This window comes from Bos indicus x Bos taurus, chromosome 9 (genome assembly GCF_003369695.1).
Source record: "Bos indicus x Bos taurus breed Angus x Brahman F1 hybrid chromosome 9, Bos_hybrid_MaternalHap_v2.0, whole genome shotgun sequence".
Lineage (NCBI taxonomy): Eukaryota > Metazoa > Chordata > Mammalia > Artiodactyla > Bovidae > Bos > Bos indicus x Bos taurus.
Window position 1 is genome coordinate 96995473 of NC_040084.1, and position 19326 is coordinate 97014798.

The 19326-nt window shown below is 46.6% G+C and overlaps 1 protein-coding gene across 6 annotated transcripts in view; it reads left to right on the forward strand.

Annotated features, from left to right (window-relative positions):
* The window catches only part of MAP3K4 (mitogen-activated protein kinase kinase kinase 4), a 149205-nt gene that overhangs the window by 34367 nt on the left and 95512 nt on the right, over nucleotides 1-19326 (forward strand). The window contains exon 1 of one of the 6 annotated variants that reach the window (XM_027551992.1): nucleotides 9717-10011. The exons of 4 other annotated variants lie outside the window; for them this stretch is intronic. In XM_027551992.1, the coding sequence (XP_027407793.1) occupies nucleotides 9884-10011 (128 nt within the window). In that variant the 5' untranslated portion in view covers nucleotides 9717-9883. Of the gene's footprint in view, nucleotides 1-9716; nucleotides 10012-19326 lie in introns of those variants that run through there. One more of the 6 variants, XM_027551990.1, reaches the window with a different exon arrangement.

The following is a 19326-nucleotide window of genomic DNA, read 5'->3' on the forward strand; positions in this document are numbered from 1 at the left end:
GACATCCCACTGGTCTCACTTGAGAGAGGCTTGTCCGACACTTGAGAGAGTCGCTCAGGCCTGTCCGACTCTCCGTGACCCCACGGACTATACAGCCCATGGAATTCTCCAGGCCAGAATACTGGAGTGGGGAGCCTTTCCCTTCTCTAGGGGATCTTCCCAACCCAGAATCAAACCCAGGTCTCCCGCATTGCAGGCAGATTCTTTGCCAGCTGAGCCACCAGGGAAGCCCAAGAATACTGGAGTGGGTAGCCTATCCCTCCTCCAGGGGATCTTCCCAACCCGGGAATCCAGCCGGGGTCTCCTGCATTGCAGGAGGATTCTTTACTGACTGAGCTATGAGGGTCTGTCAAGGCCCTGCTCAAATGCCACCTCCTGCCTGAAGTTGACTCTCATCAGCCTCCTTCCAGAAGGGCCCACATGTGTCGCTTTATGACAGTCATGTTTTGGACACTTGGACGATTCTAGCTCTATGGTCAGTTGGTCAATACAACGTTTTCAACTTCCTCTGCTGCATCAGATGCAGAATTAGAGCAAAGATACAAAGAAAACCAAAGATCTAATGTGGCAACTGGCTCTGGGTCTCACACCGATATATATGAATCCCAATAAAGATGTTATATAATATTTACAGAATAGGCTTATATCACATTTATATGTAAATGTTAATTCTCTGATGTATAATAGATATACAGTATATTTTATAATATTTATAATATACTTCTAGTACTTATATTTATTAACAAATATAACCCAGGAATTTGTCTGAAACATGCCTGAGTCCTAACCCAGGGGTTCTGATTCACTGATTCCTGGGTGGGGCCTAGTGATCTACATTTCCATATAGAGCTTGCAATGCCTGTGGTCTGAGGATTCTGTTTGGAGGAATACAAACCTAGGCGGGGCTGAGCTACTGTGACTTCCCTCCTTCCTCCCGTTCCCCTCTTACTGAGCTCTCTCTCAGCGCTGGACACCCTGTATGATGGTTAATTTTATGTGTTAACTTGGCTGGGCTGCAAATAGAGAGCCTTTTATTTGCTAGTATGTAAATATATAGACACAGACCGCCCAAAAGCCATTAGGATTCATTCTCTACTGTCAGTGTTAGAATCCAGGTTATTTCTTTTCTTTCTAATACTTTTCATCCCTTCTAGCCTCACATGATGTGAGTTAACACTGCTTTTATGCCTCATGTACCTGTGCGTTGCCAAGTCACTGCAGTGCTATCTGACTCTCTGCAACCTTATGAACCGTAGCCTGCGAGGCTTCTCTATCCATGGGATTCTCCAGGCAAGAATACTGGAGTGGGTTGCCATGCCCTCCTCTAGGGGATCTTATCGATGGAGGGACTGAATCCATGTCTTTTGCGGCTCCTGCATTGCAGGCGGATTCTTCACCACTGAACCACTAGGGAAGTCCTTATGCCTCATAGTGAATGTCTATTTTATATAGTTTTTTTTTTTTTTTCTTACTTGTATCCACTTTGGTCGTCTCTCTCTAGAACATCTTTTAGAAAATCTGCCTTTTGATGCTTTTTAGGGTCTACTTATACCGCAGTGATTATTACCTTATAGCTTCCCAGGTGGCTCAGTGGTGAAGAATCCTCCTGCCGATGCAGGAGGTGTGGGTTCAATCACTGATCCGGGAAAGATCCCCTGGAGGAGGAAATGGCAACCCGCTCCAGTATTGTTGCCTGAGAAATCCCCTGGACAGAGGAGCCTGGCGGGTTACAGTCCATGGGTCGCAACAGAGTCAGATACATCTTAGCACCTAAACAACAACAATAAACAATTGTTACCTTAGGGTTATTTCCCCAGTTAGATCCCTCCATTCATCCATGAGTTTATTTTTTCAACATGTAATATGTATCGGATCTTATCCTAGGTGCTAAAGATAGTGATAGGAAAAAATATTGCCTGCTCTTGAGAAGGTCACAGGGTAAGAAATATGCCTGTCATCAACCAGATAAGAGATGTAGATAGTGCTAAACTAAGAGTTTGCTGAGTGCCAAAGAACTGATGCTTTTGAACTGTGGTGTTGGAGAAGACTCTTGAGAGTCCCATGGACTGCAAGGAGATCTAACCAGTCCATCCTAAAGGAGATAAGACCTGAATATTCATTGGAAGGACTGATGCTGAAGCTGCAGCTCCAGTACTTTGGCCACCTGATGCGAAGAGCTGACTCACTGGAAAAGACCCTGATGCTGGGAAAGACTGAGGGCAGGAGGAGAAGGGGTCGACAGAGGATGAGATGGTTGGATGGTATCACCAACTCAATGGACATGGGTTTGAGTGGACTCTGGGAGTTGGTGATGGACAAGGAGGCCTGGCGTGCTGTGGTTCATGGGGTCCCAAAGAGTCAGACACGACTGAGTGACTGAACTGAACTGAAGAGTTTGCCTGAGATGTTATGGGGGCCTTAGGGGGAGCACCTCACTGTCAGGGTGGGGCAGGCGTATGAAGTCTTCCCAGAGGACGTGGGAGCCCCCGAAACCGCACGTGGAAGGAGGGGTGGCACTGTCATGTGGGAAAGGGGGGCAGAAGCCCCCGGCAGAGGGCATGGGGGCCCGGCTTGGCTCCTCACTGGTTCTCCGTGCCTGGTTCCGGGCTGTGCACAGTCTACGCTTTTTGGTTTGAAGGGACCTGAAACTGATTTAGAAGCTGCAGTTTCACAGTTCTCTAAAAGTCCCACCTGGATGTCTGAACGAGAAGCGAAAGGATGAGGATCAGGCAAGTTCTGTGGCCCTTTTGGTGGGGAAATGACTGAAATTTTTGGCCAGCAAGCAAAAGCAAGCTGTCTCAGAGATTTCGTTTTTCAAAGTTCCCCCTGCCACGACCCCCATTCCTCGCATCGACCGGATCCTGAAGCGGGTGAAGGAGTCAGAGAAGGGGCGTGGGCTCCTCTGACGTTCGCTGCATGTGTTTCTGGAGGAGGCTCTTCACTGCGGGTTTCCACTAACACATCTCCCACCCTCCAGAGTCCAGCTTGTTCTAGGTTGGCGCCCTCTTCCTTTTCCTTTATTAGTTTCAATAGTAACAATCCAACCATTGAAAAGAAGAGCGAGAGTAATTTTTTGTCCTTTGTTTAATGATTCAGAGCCCGTGGGCGGGGGCTGGGGACTCTCTTTATATCCCTTGTTTGCACAAAGAAGCATCTCTGAAATAAGGGATGATTTGGATCCTGGTGGAGAAATAAGAAAAACAGTCAAATTACCTCTCAGGAAAAAAAAAAACAAAAACTGAGGGAGATTTTATCTAACTTGCCAATATTCAAAACACAAAGACCAAAGGTAAATGTTACAAGGACTGCTTAAAAGGTGTGGCAACTAATTATCTTTTGTACGCATTCAATTCTTGTGTGCTTTACGGTTGCTGTTCAGTTGTTCTGTCCGACTCTTTGTGATCCCATGGACTGCAGCACACCAGGCTTCCCTGTCCATCATCATCTCCCTGAGTTTTCTCAGACTCATGTCCATGGAGTCGGTGATGCCATCCAACCTTCTCACCCTGTCTCCCCCTTCTCCTCCTGCCTTCAATCCTTCCCAGCATCAGGGGCTTTTGCAGTGAGTCAGCTCTTCACATCACGTGGCCAAAGTATTGGAGCTTCAGCTTCAGCATTTACTAATGCTTTACTAGTGCTTTACTCAGAGAAGGCAATGGCACCCCACGCTAGTACTCTTGCCTGGAAAATCCCATGGACGGAGGAGCCTGGTGGGCAGCCGTCTACGGGGTCGCAGAGTCGGACACGACTGAAGTGACTTAGCAGCAGCAGCAGCAGTGCTTTACTAGTCAGTAGAAACAGAGGTCAGAGTATCTTTTGGGGGAAAAAATCCACATATGAAAGGCCTAGTTTAGTTTTCCTTGCTAGGCGTGAGGGTCTTTTCACCCTATCACTGAGTCACTCTTTCTCCCCATGTGCCAGAGTGAACAGGAATCTACCCCTCTGGTCATGACAAGATCAGGAGGCTTGTACTCTGGTCTTCCTGCCTCCGCACAGCTACCAACGAGCCACTGGAGAGGTGAGGGCAGGGGTGGTGAAGAATTCAGGTGGAAAGCTCACAAAAACCATAGGGATGGGAGAAGCTGACTCCAAGTAAAATGTGCTCCCATGCTCATAATAATTAAAAAACAATAGTCTTAGAGGTTTTGCTGTTGTTGTTTTTAAAAGAAAGATGTAACCCTATATATAGCATTTGTTGTTGTTTTTCAGTTACTCAGTTGTGTCTGATTCTTTGCCACCCCATGGGCTGCAGCACGACAGGCCTCCCTGTCCTTCACCATCTCCCAGAGTTTGCACAGACTCATGTCCATTGAATCGGTGATGCCATCCAACCATCTCATCCTCTGTGCTCCCCTTCTCCTCCTGCCTTCCATCTTTCCCAGCATCAGGGTCTTTTCGAATGAGTCAGTTCTTTGTATCAGGTGGTCAAACTATTGGAGCTTCAGCTTTAGCATCAGTCCTTCCAATGAATATTCAGGGTTGATTTCCTTTAGGATTGACTGGTTTGATCTCCTTGCAGTCCAAGGGACTCTCAGCACCATAGTTCAAAAGCAACAGTTCTTCGGCGTTCAGCCTTCTTTATGGTCTAACTTTCACATCTGTACATTTATAGTATAGCTTGGCATAAACATTATTTTTTATTATCTTGCCACAAAACCATAAAATTTACTTTCTGCTAATACGTTAGCCTTGATAAGATGCTGCTGCTGCTAAGTCACTTCAGTCGTGTCCGACTCTGTGTGACCCCGTAGACGGCAGCCCACCAGGCTCCCCCGTCCCTGGGATTCTCCAGGCAAGAACACTGGAGTAGGTTGCCATTTCCTTTTCCAATGCATGAAAGTGAAAAGTGAAAGGGAAGTCGCTGAGTCGTGTCCAACTCTTAGTGACCCCATGGACTATAGCCCACCAGGCTCCTCCATCCATGGGATTCTCCAGGCAAGAGTACTGGAGTGAGGTGCCACTGTCTTCTCCGGATAAGATGCTAAGGCATTATAACGATGCCCTTAACACTGATACATACTAGATACACAGACAGATAGATACCTATCCCTATGTTGATGGGGATGACAGAGGATGAGATGGTTGGATGGCATCACTGACTTGATGGACATGAGTTTGGGCAAGCTCTGGGAGTTGGTGATGGCCAGGGAAGCCTGGCCTGCTGCAGTCCATGGGGTCACAAAGAGCTGGACAAGACTGAGCAACTGAACTGAACTGGTGTTGGTTCCGAGTTGGTCGTAGTGGCAGCGTGTGTCAGAGCAGGGCCTGAAAGTCGCGGTGAGCAAAGTTCACAGTGTTTTGTAGCTTAACCTAAATTGGACCTTTGGTAGAGCTTTAACCTGGGCTTTTGCAGCTCACTTTAAAGAAACTTAATAAGGGTTCTGTGAATTTAGTCTTGAGGACAGAGTGAGACACAATTCTCTGAAGATTTTATTGTCATTGTTTTTAAGAACATGGTTAAAGGCATGAGATCAGCTATGTGCTAAACAATTTAGAAACAAAAATCTAACGATGATCACAGTTCATTAATGTTAAAGAAACCCTACTTCCCAAAGGCAACAATATTTCCTGAGTTTCTCCAATGTTTGGGGAAACATTGCCTCACTGCCCTCCCTCCAGGACTGTTCCAGTGGGGGTCAGGGGTCAGTGGTGGATGACAGAAGGGGTCTGTCCTGAAGGAGTGGACACCCCAGCAGGAAAGGAGGGCTGTGAGGGTCTGGGTATGGACAGAAAATCATGCACTTTAATTGAACACATAGTACAAATTAAGTAAGGCTCACACAAGTGAAGCCGTAACCTAATCAGCTAAATGTAAATTTGTTTGGTTCCTGCTGAAATAGTACCCTCAGGCTCCAGTGGCAAAGAAAAAAAAGAGAAATCAATAGAGAAAAGGAGAGGGTTTGTTTGACTATATAATATGTAAAACTTTTGTCTTCCAAGAAAGATTCTGGCTTGGAAGATTGTAAAGGAAAATTAGGAAAACTAGAATTACAGAAAACTGGTCAATACTTTTCCAAGCTTCCTTCTACACACTGGCCTTGAATCAGTGTGAAAATACTAGCTTTTATAAAGTCAGTTTACCCCCTTGGAACAAATATTTTAAAATCACCATTTGGATGGATGCTGATTCTCAGCCTGTAGGAAGGCCCTCGTCTCATTCCTGCCCTAGGGAGAGCATGTCACCAGGGGAGAGGTGGCCTCCTAAGAAAAAATGCTGGAAGGGGACGACTGGAAAGGGCCGGGCAGGTGAAAGGGTGATGGAATGGGATCTCTGTTTGCACAATCTGAGTAGCAGGACCATGTCTCGAGCATTTGAAAAACTCAAAAGAGTCTGGCAAGGACTTTATTGGTAGAGCAACGAAATGTCAATAAAATGGATCTGATAAGAGTGATAGGGCTTCCCTGCTGGCTCAGATGGCAAAGAACTTGCCTGCAAAGGCAGGAGACTCGGGTTCAACTCCTGGTCAGGAAGATCCCCTAGAGAAGGAAATGGCAACCTGCCCCTGTATCCTTGCCTAGGAAATCCCATGGACAGAGGAGCCTGGTGGGCTGTAGTTCATGGGGTTGCCAAGACTCGGATGTGACTTAGTGATTAAACAACGACAAAGAGTGACGTGCTTCGATGGAGATTCAGAAAGGTTTTGGGGGCTGCAGCATGAGAACAGATGGGGTGGGGAGTGAGCATGCTGACACTGGGAGGGCTGTCATGGTTATCTAGGGGAGATGCCGCCATGGTCTGAGATAGTGATGCTGGAGAGAAGTGAATGGATTCCAGAGGGGGTCGTGTGTGATGGGACCGGACCCCTGAGTCAGGGGCTGCGTGGGTGGTGGTTCAGATGCTGACCAGGAGAAAGCTGCTGCAGATCATCAAGTCAGAGAGCCCGGGCAAGGAGTCGGGGTGAGGCTGGGGTGGGGAAGAAGGAGACGCACTCAGATCCTGAAATCTGGAACCCTGAACTGCAGAGCTGAAGTGACACAGGACGGGAAGAGAACACGAGTAACACCAAGGGCTGATCAGTTCAGTCGTGTCTGACTCTTTGCGACCCCATGGACTGCAGCACGCCAGGCCTCCCTGTCCATCACCAACTCCTGGAGTTTACTCAAACTCATGTCCATGGAGTCGGTGATGCCATCCAACCATCTCAAGGGCTGATATAGGATACAAAATGAACTTGAAGAAAAAATACACAGCACTTAAATTGAACACATAGTATATTAGTTCACTTGGGTTTCTACATACCTTCCATGATAAGTGTAAATTTGTTTGATGTCTGCTAAAAGAGTACCCTCAAGTGGAAATTAAAACAATAAAGCACACATCTCTCAAGTGCTGGGCTGTATATCGAATATTATAGATTTACAAGCTGGGAGACCCGAGGACAGGCCTCAGGCTGACTGTCTTCAGGAATTATTGTGAACCATGACTGATGCAAAATATTAAAATACCTTTAGAAATATTTATTATTTGGCTGCACCAAATAAACAGTTGTAGTCTGCAGCATGCAGGATCTTTAGTTGCAGCACGTGGGCTCTATTTCTCTGACCAGGATCGAACCTGAATCCCCTGCATTGGGAGCACAGAGTCTTAACCACTGGACCAACAGGGAAGCCCCTCAAAATATTAAAATACTTGAAAGGTTCATTAGTGAGAATAAAGTGCAGTGATTTGGTCATATCACTATTTCAAAAGAAAATCTGAAATTCAGTAAGAATGTATCAGTTTTCTTTTGAAATAATGGTATGACTAAGTCATTTTATTCAGACCCATCTGTGTAAAACAACATTGTCCCCTTCAAGCTCCTCCCAGTTTACTTCTCTCCATGCCAGTAATCACTGATATGTTAAGTATTCACTTGTTTTTTTATTTATTTATTTTTCTGTCTCTTGTTCGCATCCCGTTACTCAACTAGGAAGTGAACTCTACCAGGAAAACACTTTGTTTTGCTTACCCCTATACTGCCAGCATCTAGCTTAGTTCCTGGCACACATGGATTTAATAAGTACTTGTTGAATGAATGGTGTTGAATAAATACAATGAATTTCAATTTGGAAATTCAGCACTATCAGGTCATAGAATAATAGACTATCTTAATAGAGAACATTAATAATTTTAAAATTAAAATTATTAAAAAGCAGAGACATCACTTTGCCCACAAAAGTCCGTATAGTCAAAACTATGGTTTTTCCAAAGCTATGGTCCAACTCTCATGAATGTGGGAGTTGGACCATAAAGAAGGCTGAGTGCCGAACTGATGCTTTTGAACTGTGGTTTAGAGAAGACTCTTGAGAATCCTTTGGACTTCGAGATCAAACCAGTCAGTCCTAAAGGAAATCAACCCTGAATATTCACTGTAAGGCCTGAGGCTGAAGCTGAAGCTCCAATAATTTGGCCACCTGATGCAAAGAGCCAACTCACTGGAAAAGACCCTGATGTTGAGAAAGACTGAGGGCAGGAGAAGGGGACGACAGAGGATGAGATGGTTGGATGGCATCACCGACTCAATGGACATGGGTTTGAGCAAACTCTGGGAGATGGTGAAGGACAGAGGAGCCTGACGTGCTGCAGTCCATGGGGTCACAGAGTCAGACACAACTGAGTGACTGAACAACAACAAAACAGAGGATATAGACTGAAACAGTTGTTAAACTACAGAGAAATTTCTGTAAAGTACTGAGTGCACATTAGCTAATTTCACATATACATGCGAAATTCACAAATATGTATATATAATATAATGAACTTTTGAATGTGATACAGCTAACTGGCCTTTAATTGTATCTAAAATTTTTCATCTTGGCCACTCTTCTTACCAACATTTAGTCAATAAGTGTATCTTACATAGTCAAGCTCCACCGAATGAGCTTCTGAACACCAGCGCATTTGAATGAATAGACATGTACTTAATTTTCAATGATGCTTTTTTTGAGTTAAGTCTGAACTTCACCTTTAGGGACATTTATTTTGTCAAGCCTTGCAACTTAAAACCGTGAACCCTGACATGCTCTGTGAGTAAAAGATGCGGTGGAATTTCAACAGTTGTTTCTTTGACTCTGAAATAATCTTTGGAACATCTCCTCGGTGTAGGAGCACTGCAACCCCAGTGTCTGCAAGATCCATACTCCCTTCTTGTGATGCTGAGGTCAGGAGGTTAGATAAGCATTCTTTCCCGCCCTGTAGAGAGCGGGGCGACTTGAAGGTTCTGCGTTTCCAGAGTCTTACTTGTGCTGAAGACGGCGCTTTCAAAGCATAGCGCTCCCCTAGACCCCTCCCAGGACCCCCAGGACCCCCAAAGCTCCGGCGCCCGCGCATGAATGACCAGCGTTGCATCCATCCATCCCTGTCTCTGGACGACGGCCTGTCTGTTTGGCTACGATCGCCCTGCTGAAGTTTACAAAGCACTGGAACGTCTGGAACCGCCGCCTCGCCGAGGCCGCGCCGCCCTGCGCGGGGTGCACGCCCAACGCTGACCGACCACCTGGGCGCACCGGCGCGCACCGCCCGCAGCACACTGATCAGCTGCGCGAAGCCAGACGGCGGCGCCGCGACCCCGACCGGCCGGCCCGCGCCCGCAGCCCTGCCCCGGGCTCCCGCCTTCCCGCCCTCCCGCGCAGGGCTGCTCTCGCCGCCGCCGCCGCGCCCGTAGCCCGGGGAAGCTTGTCCCTCGCCATCCGCCGCCCGCGGAAGCGTGTCCCTCGCCGACCGCCGTAGCCCGGCGCTGGCCGGCCGCCGTCTCCAAGATGGCCGCGGCGCGAGCGGCTCCCGCGGCGGGCTAGCGCGGCGGGGGCGGAGCCGAGCCCCTCCCGCACCCCCGGGGCGCCCCGGGCCCCCCGCGCCCGCCTGCCGCTCGCTGCCCGCCGCGGCCATGCGGGGCCCTGCGCACGGATGAGAGAAGCCGCCGCCGCCGCCGCGCCGGTGCCGCCGCTCGCCTGCGCCGTCACCTCAGCCGCCATGGAGGAGCCGCCGCCGCCTCCGCCGCCAGAGCCTGAGCCCGAGCGCTGCCGGGCGGCGAGGTGAGCGCGGCGGGCCCGGCGCCCAGAGCGGGGCGCGCCCTGGCCCGAGGGGGGCGTGGGGTGTCGGGGTGTTTTTGGGGGGCCCTCCGCTTCCCTCCAGGTGCTGCGGGAGCATCCAGGGGGCCGCCGGGGCGCAGCCCGGGGCGGTACCCGGGGCGGGCGGGCAGGGCGGCCGAGTCGCGCGGCCGGGGCGCCGCGGGGTCCGCAGGAGCGCCCATCCCGCCGGTCTCGCTGCGGCTTCCCATGCTCGCGGGGGGCGCGCTGGGAGACCCCCCATCCCCTGCCCCGTGCTGCAGCCGCGACCCTCGTCTCCAGCGAAAACGCTGCCTCCCCTGCGCCCCTCTCCGAGGCAGGGTGGACGCTCGCGAAGCAGATACACGCTGGTTGTGTCCGTTCTCCTCTTGCCGTCCGTTTTTGTCCACCGCCCCGCCATCCCCGAGGGTGCCTGCTGAGAAACTGCATTTAAGCTCTGCAAACAGGTTGCTTTCTTTTTCCGAGGGCACCCCCCCCCCCCTCCCCGGCCGTCGGTAGGAGCCCGGTGCAGGCGGTTGCTCGCACGTGCATATCAAGTAAAGGACCGATTTGTGCCCAACTTGGGTCCCCCGCCACCACCCCCGCGGGAAAGTTCCAAGATGGAACTTTGGTACCCAAAGCGTGCATGTGGCGTTCGGTTCCCCTGGAGACTGTGTTCCGCAATGATTATGCCGTTTTAGTGACTGGGAGACGGAAACGCACCATAACCCAGGAGCACTCCGCTCCTCTTGCGTGCCTCTGTTTGTCCATTCAAATGCCCTCTTACCCCCTGTCCTCTGCATCGCCCCGTATAAACTTGGAGACTGCTGCCCCCTGTCCTGTAAGGAAAATAACTTCCACATCTGCTCCTGCATCTTAACTGTCTTGCTGTATAGTTGCAGGAATAAAGGAGTTAAGTGTCCTTTTTCCTCCTTAAAGAAGTTTTAAAAGTCCGTAGCTGTAGTTTGAACCGAATACAGGAACCACATTCGTGCTTGTTATGACCCAGTCGGCCCAAACAGATGTGTTTTTTTTTATAAGCTGTGAAGAAAGTCCTCCTTCATTTTCCTTCATTCCAAACTCCTGAGATACTCTGGTGAACTTTTAGGGAACAGCTTCTCTAAGTCATGATACGTGGTGCAATGAGAATTTGTTTGGGTCCTTTGGAATGTATCTAACATTTTTAGAGCTTTTGTCAGAAAGTTTGTGCATTTGTTAGTAGAGTCATTCTTGAGTATTTTGACCCCTGTAAGGTTCTCTTTAAAAATAATAGTAGCGAGCCCTTATCCCTTAAAACATGCTGTTTCTTTTGCTTATGTTAATCATTTAATCTTGACCAACAGCCTTATGAGGTATGTCCTATTACTGTCTCTTTTCAAGATGAGGAAACTGAGGCACAGTGTTAATTGTTTTGTCCAGGCTTTCACAGCTAGTGCTGAGCTCAGGTCTGGCTGCACTTCCCCTGTGTCTGATCCCCATAAAAAGGAGATGTGATTTCATGATACAAATGAGCAGATCAGAAGTTGTAAGTCTGTGCAGCTGTACTCTGGGAAAAAATGGATGTGAGCATTCTTAACTAAAAGTAAAAGGAACAGAGAGAATTGAAAATGTGCTGTTAAAAATGACTTTCTCTAATGATGAAAAGAAACCTTGAGTTTTCAGCCAGGTCTCTGTCTTTGTTATAGTAGAAATAGGTCAGGATAATGGGCTTCATCCAACTTCAAGTGAGCAGCAGTGTACGGAACAAGCAGATCTTAGAAATATTTTTCTTAGCAACATTGCAGTTAATTTTACAATAGCAAATCTGTAAAGCATTACTTGACAGAGCTGTTATTTTCTCTTCTGTACATCCTCATTGTTACCACCACCTCTTCAGTGTGCAGAGCTGACCTCTGACCAGTTTACTGTAGATCATTAGTAGATGATGTTTCAGGGCTTCTGCAGTTGTTTGTTTGAATCTCTGCTGTTTGTGTTTTTAGTCATTTCAGAGAAGCTTGGTGTGCATTTTCAAATAATGTAGGATGCCACACTTGGCCACACTGGGGACCAGTATCGTGCCTTGTGCTACTAGGTTAACTGGTCTGGGGGCAGACCAGAGTGAAGCTCACCGTCTGCCATCTTTGTTCACGTCCTTCATGGCGGTGTGTCATTGATCAGGAAGGCTGATCTAATGCACAGGTCTTTGGTGGAAAGCAGGCCTGCACACGTTGGCCAGAGCTGCAGGGTGGCAGGTGCCAGCCCAGCACATCTGCTCAGCGCCTGCTGACGTGAGTTATGCAATGACCAGGGAACACAGGCAGGTTGAGAGGTGATCGTGCGCTTACAGTGTTACTGCCTGTTGTCATTCGTGGATACCTCTTGTCCTTGTTTTTGATAAATAATTCACGATAAGGATAGAGCAGTTGTTATTGTTAGTGATTAAACTTAGGAGTAAATAAGCATTTCTTAACAATTTCTTTTTTAAGCTTCTGGGTCAGTTGTAGGAGGATCCCGAAATTATCAGGAGAACTATTAAAACTGATCTGGAACGGTTTACTTTTGTGATTTCTTGAATCAGCACTTTAAAAAGCACCGATCTTAGCTACTAAAAGCTGATTGGAGACTGCTGCTGTATTCTGTAAGCTTTCATAAAAATATTTACGTTAAAAATAGCCCCATTATTCTTGTTTATTGACTGTGTAAAGTGCAGGTTACTTGAAATAACTTTTGGAAACCAGTGACTTTATTATTTACTGTAATATAGTTCTCATAAGTTTATTTGAAGAAAATAGGTCTCGCTGCTAAAAAAGAAGTACTTGGCTGTCCCGTCACTCCTAGGTGATTTGACCCTGTCTCTCCACCTCAGTGCGCCCTTGGAGCCTGCTTGTCTCAGCCCTGACATGGGATGTCCCTCCCTATGTGTTCTCGCCAGTGGAACCCACCTTGTTTAGCAGCAGGCTCTCCTGGCCACATCAGTGATGGGCATGGCGTGAGACCCTTACAGGGGGCGCTAACCACTGACTGGGGTGGCTTTAGGCAGAGAAGCAGTTAACAAAGGACTCCAGCGATGCAGAAGCTCCCCTTTCATGTTCTGAAATGGGGACATCTGTCTCTCGGGAAGGACTCTGTGGTTCCCTTTGATTGTCATGTCCTCAGAAGCCTCTTCTGCTTCCTCCGTCTGTGTTCTCTGGGTGTCTTGTAGATCTGGTTCTGAGCCCTGCTGAAATACGGGAATAGAAAGGCTTGATTGCTTACTGCATGCGTTTGCCTTAATAACTTCCTGTTACGTCATAATTCCTCATTCCTCAGAGATGATCATTTTTCACTCATAGCAGTCTGTTGTTTCAGCCTTCTCGTTTGACCAGGTGGTTTGTATTCTTTTTAAAGACACTTTGATGCCACCAGCGGGTAGGCCATTGGAAATGATTTCTTTAAGGAGTGGAGGAGATGTTAGAAAGGGAGTTTGGCCAGGGACTGCGGTGGGTCTTTAAAAGCTGGCGTTCCCTGGGCAGGATAAGGTAAGCAAGGTCCAGGCATGGAGCTTCACCTTCCACCTGGCTTCATCTGTGCCTGGTGGCTCAGTGTACCCTCTTGCCAAAGTATAATTAAGAGATTGGTCAGCATGATGTCAGCAAGGGAAATTAGTGGAATGATCTTAGCGACTGATGTTACCACACCAAGTTGGCTTGCACCCCTGTTGGGCATACCCCCTGCTCCCAGGATGAGAGGCATGTGACAGAGTCTTACTCTTAGGCTTTCATTACCCTAGACTTCACACACGCTGCTTTTTTCCCCCATTGATCACTTGTTATTCAGTCACTAAGTTGTGTCCGACTCTGTGACCCTATGGACTGCAGCATGCTGGGCTCCTCTGTGCTCCACTGTCTCCTGGAGTTTGCTAAACTCATGTCCATTGAGTCGGTGATGTTATCCGACCATCTCATCCTCTGTCGTCCCCTTCTCCTCCTGCCTTTAGTCTTTCCCGGCATCAGGGTCTTTTCCAGTGAGTCGGCTCTTCATATCAGGTGGCCAAAGTACTGGAGCTTCAGCATCAGCATCAGTCCTTCCAATGAATATTCAGGGTTGATTTCCTTTAGAACTGACTGGTTTGATCTCATTGCAGTCCAGGGGACTCATTGATCACTAACTTCCCTCAGTTGGTTAAGTTATAGTGTGTTTGTTTTTAACTTTTCAGTTCAGTTCAGTTCAGTCGCTCAATCGTGTCCAACTCTTTGCAACCCCATGAATTGCAGCACGCCAGGCCTCCCTGTCCATCACCAGCTCCCAGAGTTCACTCAGACTCACGTCCATCAAGTCAGTGATGCCATCCAGCCATCTCATCCTCTGTCGTCCCCTTCTCCTCCTGCCCCCAATCCCTCCCAGCATCAGACTCTTTTCCAATGAGTCAACTCTTTGCATGAGGTGGCCAAAGTACTGGAGTTTCAGCTTCAGCATCATTCCTTCCAAAGAAATCCCGGGGCTGATCTCCTTCAGAATGGACTGGTTGGATCTCCTTGCAGTCCAAGGGACTCTCAAGAGTCTTCTCCAACACCACAGTTCAGAAACATCAATTCTTCGGCTCTCAGCCTTCTTCACAGTCCAACTCCATACATGACCATTGGAAAAACCATAGCCTTGACAAGACGGACCTTTGTTGGCAAAGTAATGTCTCTGCTTTTGAATATGCTATTTAGGTTGGTCATAACTTTCCTTCCAAGGAGTAAGCGTCTTTTAATTTTATGGCTGCAGTCACCATCTGCAGTGATTTTGGAGCCCAGAAAAATAAAGTCTGACACTGTTTCCACTGTTTCCCCATCTATTTCCCATGAAGTGATGGGACCGGATGCCATGATCTTTGTTTTCTGAATGTTGAGTTTTAAGCCAACTTTTTCACTCTCCACTTTCACCTTCATCAAGAGGCTTTTTAGTTCCTCTTCACTTTCTGAGATAAGGGTGGTGTCATCTGCATATCTGAGGTTTTAACTTTTAGTCTTCCTTTAATTAGATTATGACAAATCTTGCTTTTCCTGCTTTACTTTGAGGTATATTGTATCCTTGTCCCTTAAAGACAAGGGTTTTTACAAACCATCAGTGGTAGATTTTTGCTAATGGTAAGCCTCAGAGGATCACCTACCTTCTCCACCCTCCCCATAATCCACTCCTCTTACCCAGAGCCCCCCTCCCCCGCCCCAAAGAGCCCTGTGGCTAGTTTCTGGAAAAGGTGTGGCAAAGATGTCGGTGATTGTTGGTGCTTTCCTAAAATGCTTTTTGTCTCTTGTGAGTGTTGTGTTTAAAAAAGATCATGATGGCATGTGGTTTTTCTGGATTTAAGTCATATAATTAAGTGTAAAAACCTTAGACCCACATAAAAAAATTCTGTGCAGCTATTACTAAAAAACCACGTTTTTAAGGTGTATTCAGTGACATGGGGAAATGCTCGTGATCTAATTCCTCTAAGTCTTCACACCAGTGGGACCTGTTACCGTTGTTAAAAAGATTCCCTGGGCACTTCTGGTTTATGCATAGCCACCGCTGTGCTCAGTAGAGGGCAGGGCACACAGCAGCACGAGCCGGGTGTGGCAGCCAACCCGTGAGGTGTCTGCTCAGGTCACACGCGTTTCCCCACCAGCTCGGCCTGTCCGCCCTGTCTTGCCACTCCGCGTGGCCGCCCCTCTCGTGACCCCGTGGCAGAGACGGAGCTGCCCTTGTCCTCCACTGCCTGGCTGTAGGGATGGCACTTGATGAGAGCTAGGCCCCTGGAGCTCTTTACTAGGATCTTTCAGATGGGAGCTGGAGGACAGAAAAGCTCTTTATAGTAACTGAAACGACTCCTGCGCAGTCATGAGCCTGGAGGTAGCTCCCTGGAACTCTAGTCACTGTCTCAGAGAGAAGTAGTCTGGTTTCAGAGTAACCAAGAGAAGTCGTCGGCCGCTGTCCTCTTCTGCTACATTCATTCCCATTTTCTCTTGAGAATTCAACGTGAATTAATAAATCCCTTTATTTTTGTTTAAACTGTTAATATAAGTTTGAATTAAAACCTTTATACTTAGTGTGATCCTGTTAAAACAAAAAGTGTATATGTGTTTAGAAAATAGGTCAAAGGGATACATGGTACTTTTTCCTAAATTTTTTCATAAGGAATGTTGCATGCTTTTATTTCACAATAAAAAGAGAACCTAACTTATTGTACATTTATAAGTTTAAGTCTCTCTACTTTGCATTGTTCCTAAAATTGAAATTGATGAGATTCTATATGCTATACAAAGGGAGTGCTGTGGCCAAATTTTAAGTTAATTTAAATTTTCTTTTTAAGAATTTTGAATATATGAATTATCTGAGAGGACTGTATCCAGTTGATTTTCTTTAAGTACTCATGGCATAGGCAGTATGCAAATTTGTTTTTGACCTCTAAGATCATTTGTTGTATTTTGCAGACATTGATAGACTTACTAGTCTCATGGATCATGTGGATGCCAAATGTTTATAAGGTAGCAGGGAAAGCTATTAAGAATATATTAGGCATTCTTTTAAAAGCATTTTATAAGTGGAGTTCATTTCAGCGTAATTTCAAAAGAAATAAGCCTTCTGTGGAAAAAAGTGGATACTAAGCTTTGTTTTCAGTGGAACTTTTTTTTTTTTTTCCTTTTTGTACATGAGCAGGCTATTTGAGGATACTGCTGAACTGTAGAATGTTCTGAACAGGGCTTATTAGAGGACAGCTAGTTTAGAGATGTAAAATTAACAAATCGTCAACCTTTTTAGTCTTTCAGAAATATTTTGGAAGAAGATTGAATACATGCGTTATTTTTATTGTACCATTAAACATTCTGAAGTCTTTATGTGGGAACATAAAAATGTAGGTGTAACTTGGTTTTCTCACTAAGTGGTTATAGTTAGTGTTTTGAATGTTTAAGTATTTAGTTCTTACTCCAATACGGAATCGAGCTCTTACTGTTTTGTTGCAAGTCTTACAGATGGAGGGACTCTTGGTGTGCATTTAGTCCTGCTTTGCATTGCTTGTAGACTTTCAGGAGGTTAGAGCCCAAAGGGAGCTTGGGGATCATCTGGGCGGTGCCCTTTGTTTAGAGGTGAGAAGGCCAGCCCGGAGAGGCTGCGGCTTTCCCGAGGTCTCCCTGCTCTTGCTCCCCTTTGCTTCTGTCAGACTGTGCTCCCTTTAAGGTCCAAAGCTCAAGGTGCTGTTCACCTCAGACCTGCACACCAAACACAGTGAAATACTGTGTTTTCTGGATTAACTGGACTTTACAGGATGGAACAGCGATGAAGGATTTTTAGGGGGGAAAAAAGCAAAAAAAAAAAAAAGAAAAGGAACAAACCCTACCCTGAAATCCCCCCAAACTCATTGTTCACAACTTTTTTCCCCGTGAAACTTTACTTCAGTCTTTCAGGCTCCCAGAATAAAGAGGAGCCAGTGCTCAGACCTTTTTAGACATCTCACTCTTCTTTCCAGTACTTGGTCTTTAGGCCACGGCGGCTGTAAGATGGTAATTTCTGTCCTGGGGTGGTGATTCTGGCTGCAGTTGTGACCTGTGGGAGGAAGTGTATTTTACAACAGCGTGTGCGTGCTGTGTAACTGAAATAAAAACTTATGGAACAGTGCTTGACCTTATACAATATACTCTAGTAATTCTCGGTTTTGTTCTCTTCTGTAAAAAGATTGTTCCTCATGACTCATTAAATTGATGTTATCATCCACAAGTCGGTTGTGACCCTCCCTTTGAAAAGCATGGCTCCACCGAAATTAAGGGAAGCTGCTATTATGCCTTGTCCCTTGAGACTGAGTCAGGAGAGCGGCAGTGTTTGCCACTAAGTGATCTAAAGGCATTTTGAAGAAGCCAGGCATGTTAGGATCTGGCTGTTTTCTTCCTTGAAAACAGTGTTGTTTCCCACAGGCAAGAATAAGAATGCATCTTAATCTTTGTCTCCCAAGGTCGTTCTCTTGGTTGCTTATCCTTAAACATAAGACTTGTAAAGATGAGTTTAAAATTTAGTGTAAGTTTTGGAGTAATATTGGGATTGGAATATAGGAATATTTTAGATAATTTGTTCATTTTTCTCTGAAACACTAACATATATTTATTTATTTATTTTTCCCAATGGACTTGTCCTCAAGAAAAGGTAAAAAAGAAACTCATTGTCTCCTACTCTGTGTGTGTGTGTGTGTGTGTTAGGGTACAGCAGCTTTCACTGCAGTGAAGTGTATTTTTAAGAAAACGGTGACCTGGGGTGTTATTTCTACCCGGTCACCTCTTCCTCCTGTCCCTGGTCTTCTCTGAGGCATTGCTCACCACAGGGTCAGCCTTTCCTTGACCTTGTACCCTTCCACCCATGTCTGCGTGCCTGCCCAGGCCTGTCCGACTCTTTGTGACCCTTTAAAGTGTGGCCCGCCGGGCTCCTCTGTCTCTTTGAGATTTTCCAGGCAAGAACACTGGAGTGGGTTGCCATTTCTTTCTCCAGGGGATCTTCCCAACCCAGGGATCGAACCCAGGTCTCCTGTGTCTCCTGCATTGCAGACAGGATTCTTGACCTCTTGAGGCATTGATTAGATTAGGTCCTTCTGTTAAAAGTCTTCCTGGTTCCCATGGTTTTCTGCCATGTTCTAGTGTCTCAGCATTTGTGATTATCCATTTGTGTGAATGTTTTTTTTGTTGTCTGTTGGCCTTAGTAGACATCAGACTCCAGAAGGGCAGAGGCATGGTTGTTTGGCTCATCTCGGGTCCCAGCTCCTGGCGTAGTGTCGTGGTGGTCAGTTGGCCCTCTTGTCGGGTGGAGGAGGCAGTGGCTGTAGTGGGGAGAGCACATGGGCATTGGTACTAGAGTGAGTGTGTATTAGTCTAGACAGACAGGCTTTGAGCCTTACCTTCTGATGACCAGCCTGTTAAATACTGGGGAATTATTTAACCTCTTTGCGATTCAGTTTCCTTATTTGAAAAGCAAATAATAATAGCACCTACTTCCTAGGTTGTTACTAAACTAGAAGAGCCAATCACCTTTTACAAAAAGTACCCAGTAATTTTTAGCTATCATTATTACATTTTTTTTCTTCTTTTAATTTTTTTCTTTTAAAGTGGTAAGGGGGGAAGTCCATCGTAATTAGTTTTCATAAAAGGCCATCAAGTGTGCTTTGAGGCTACATATATTTTAAAACAGTTGCAATAATCTTTATCCAGGAAACATTTGTTTTTCTGTGTCTGTGGAAGTCATAAATGAGGATTTGGGGACCCGGCTTTTCCAGATTCCCTCTTTTGCTTCAGCTATAAAAATTTTGCGTAGTACTCCTAAAGGTACTTGGAATTCTGACCCAAG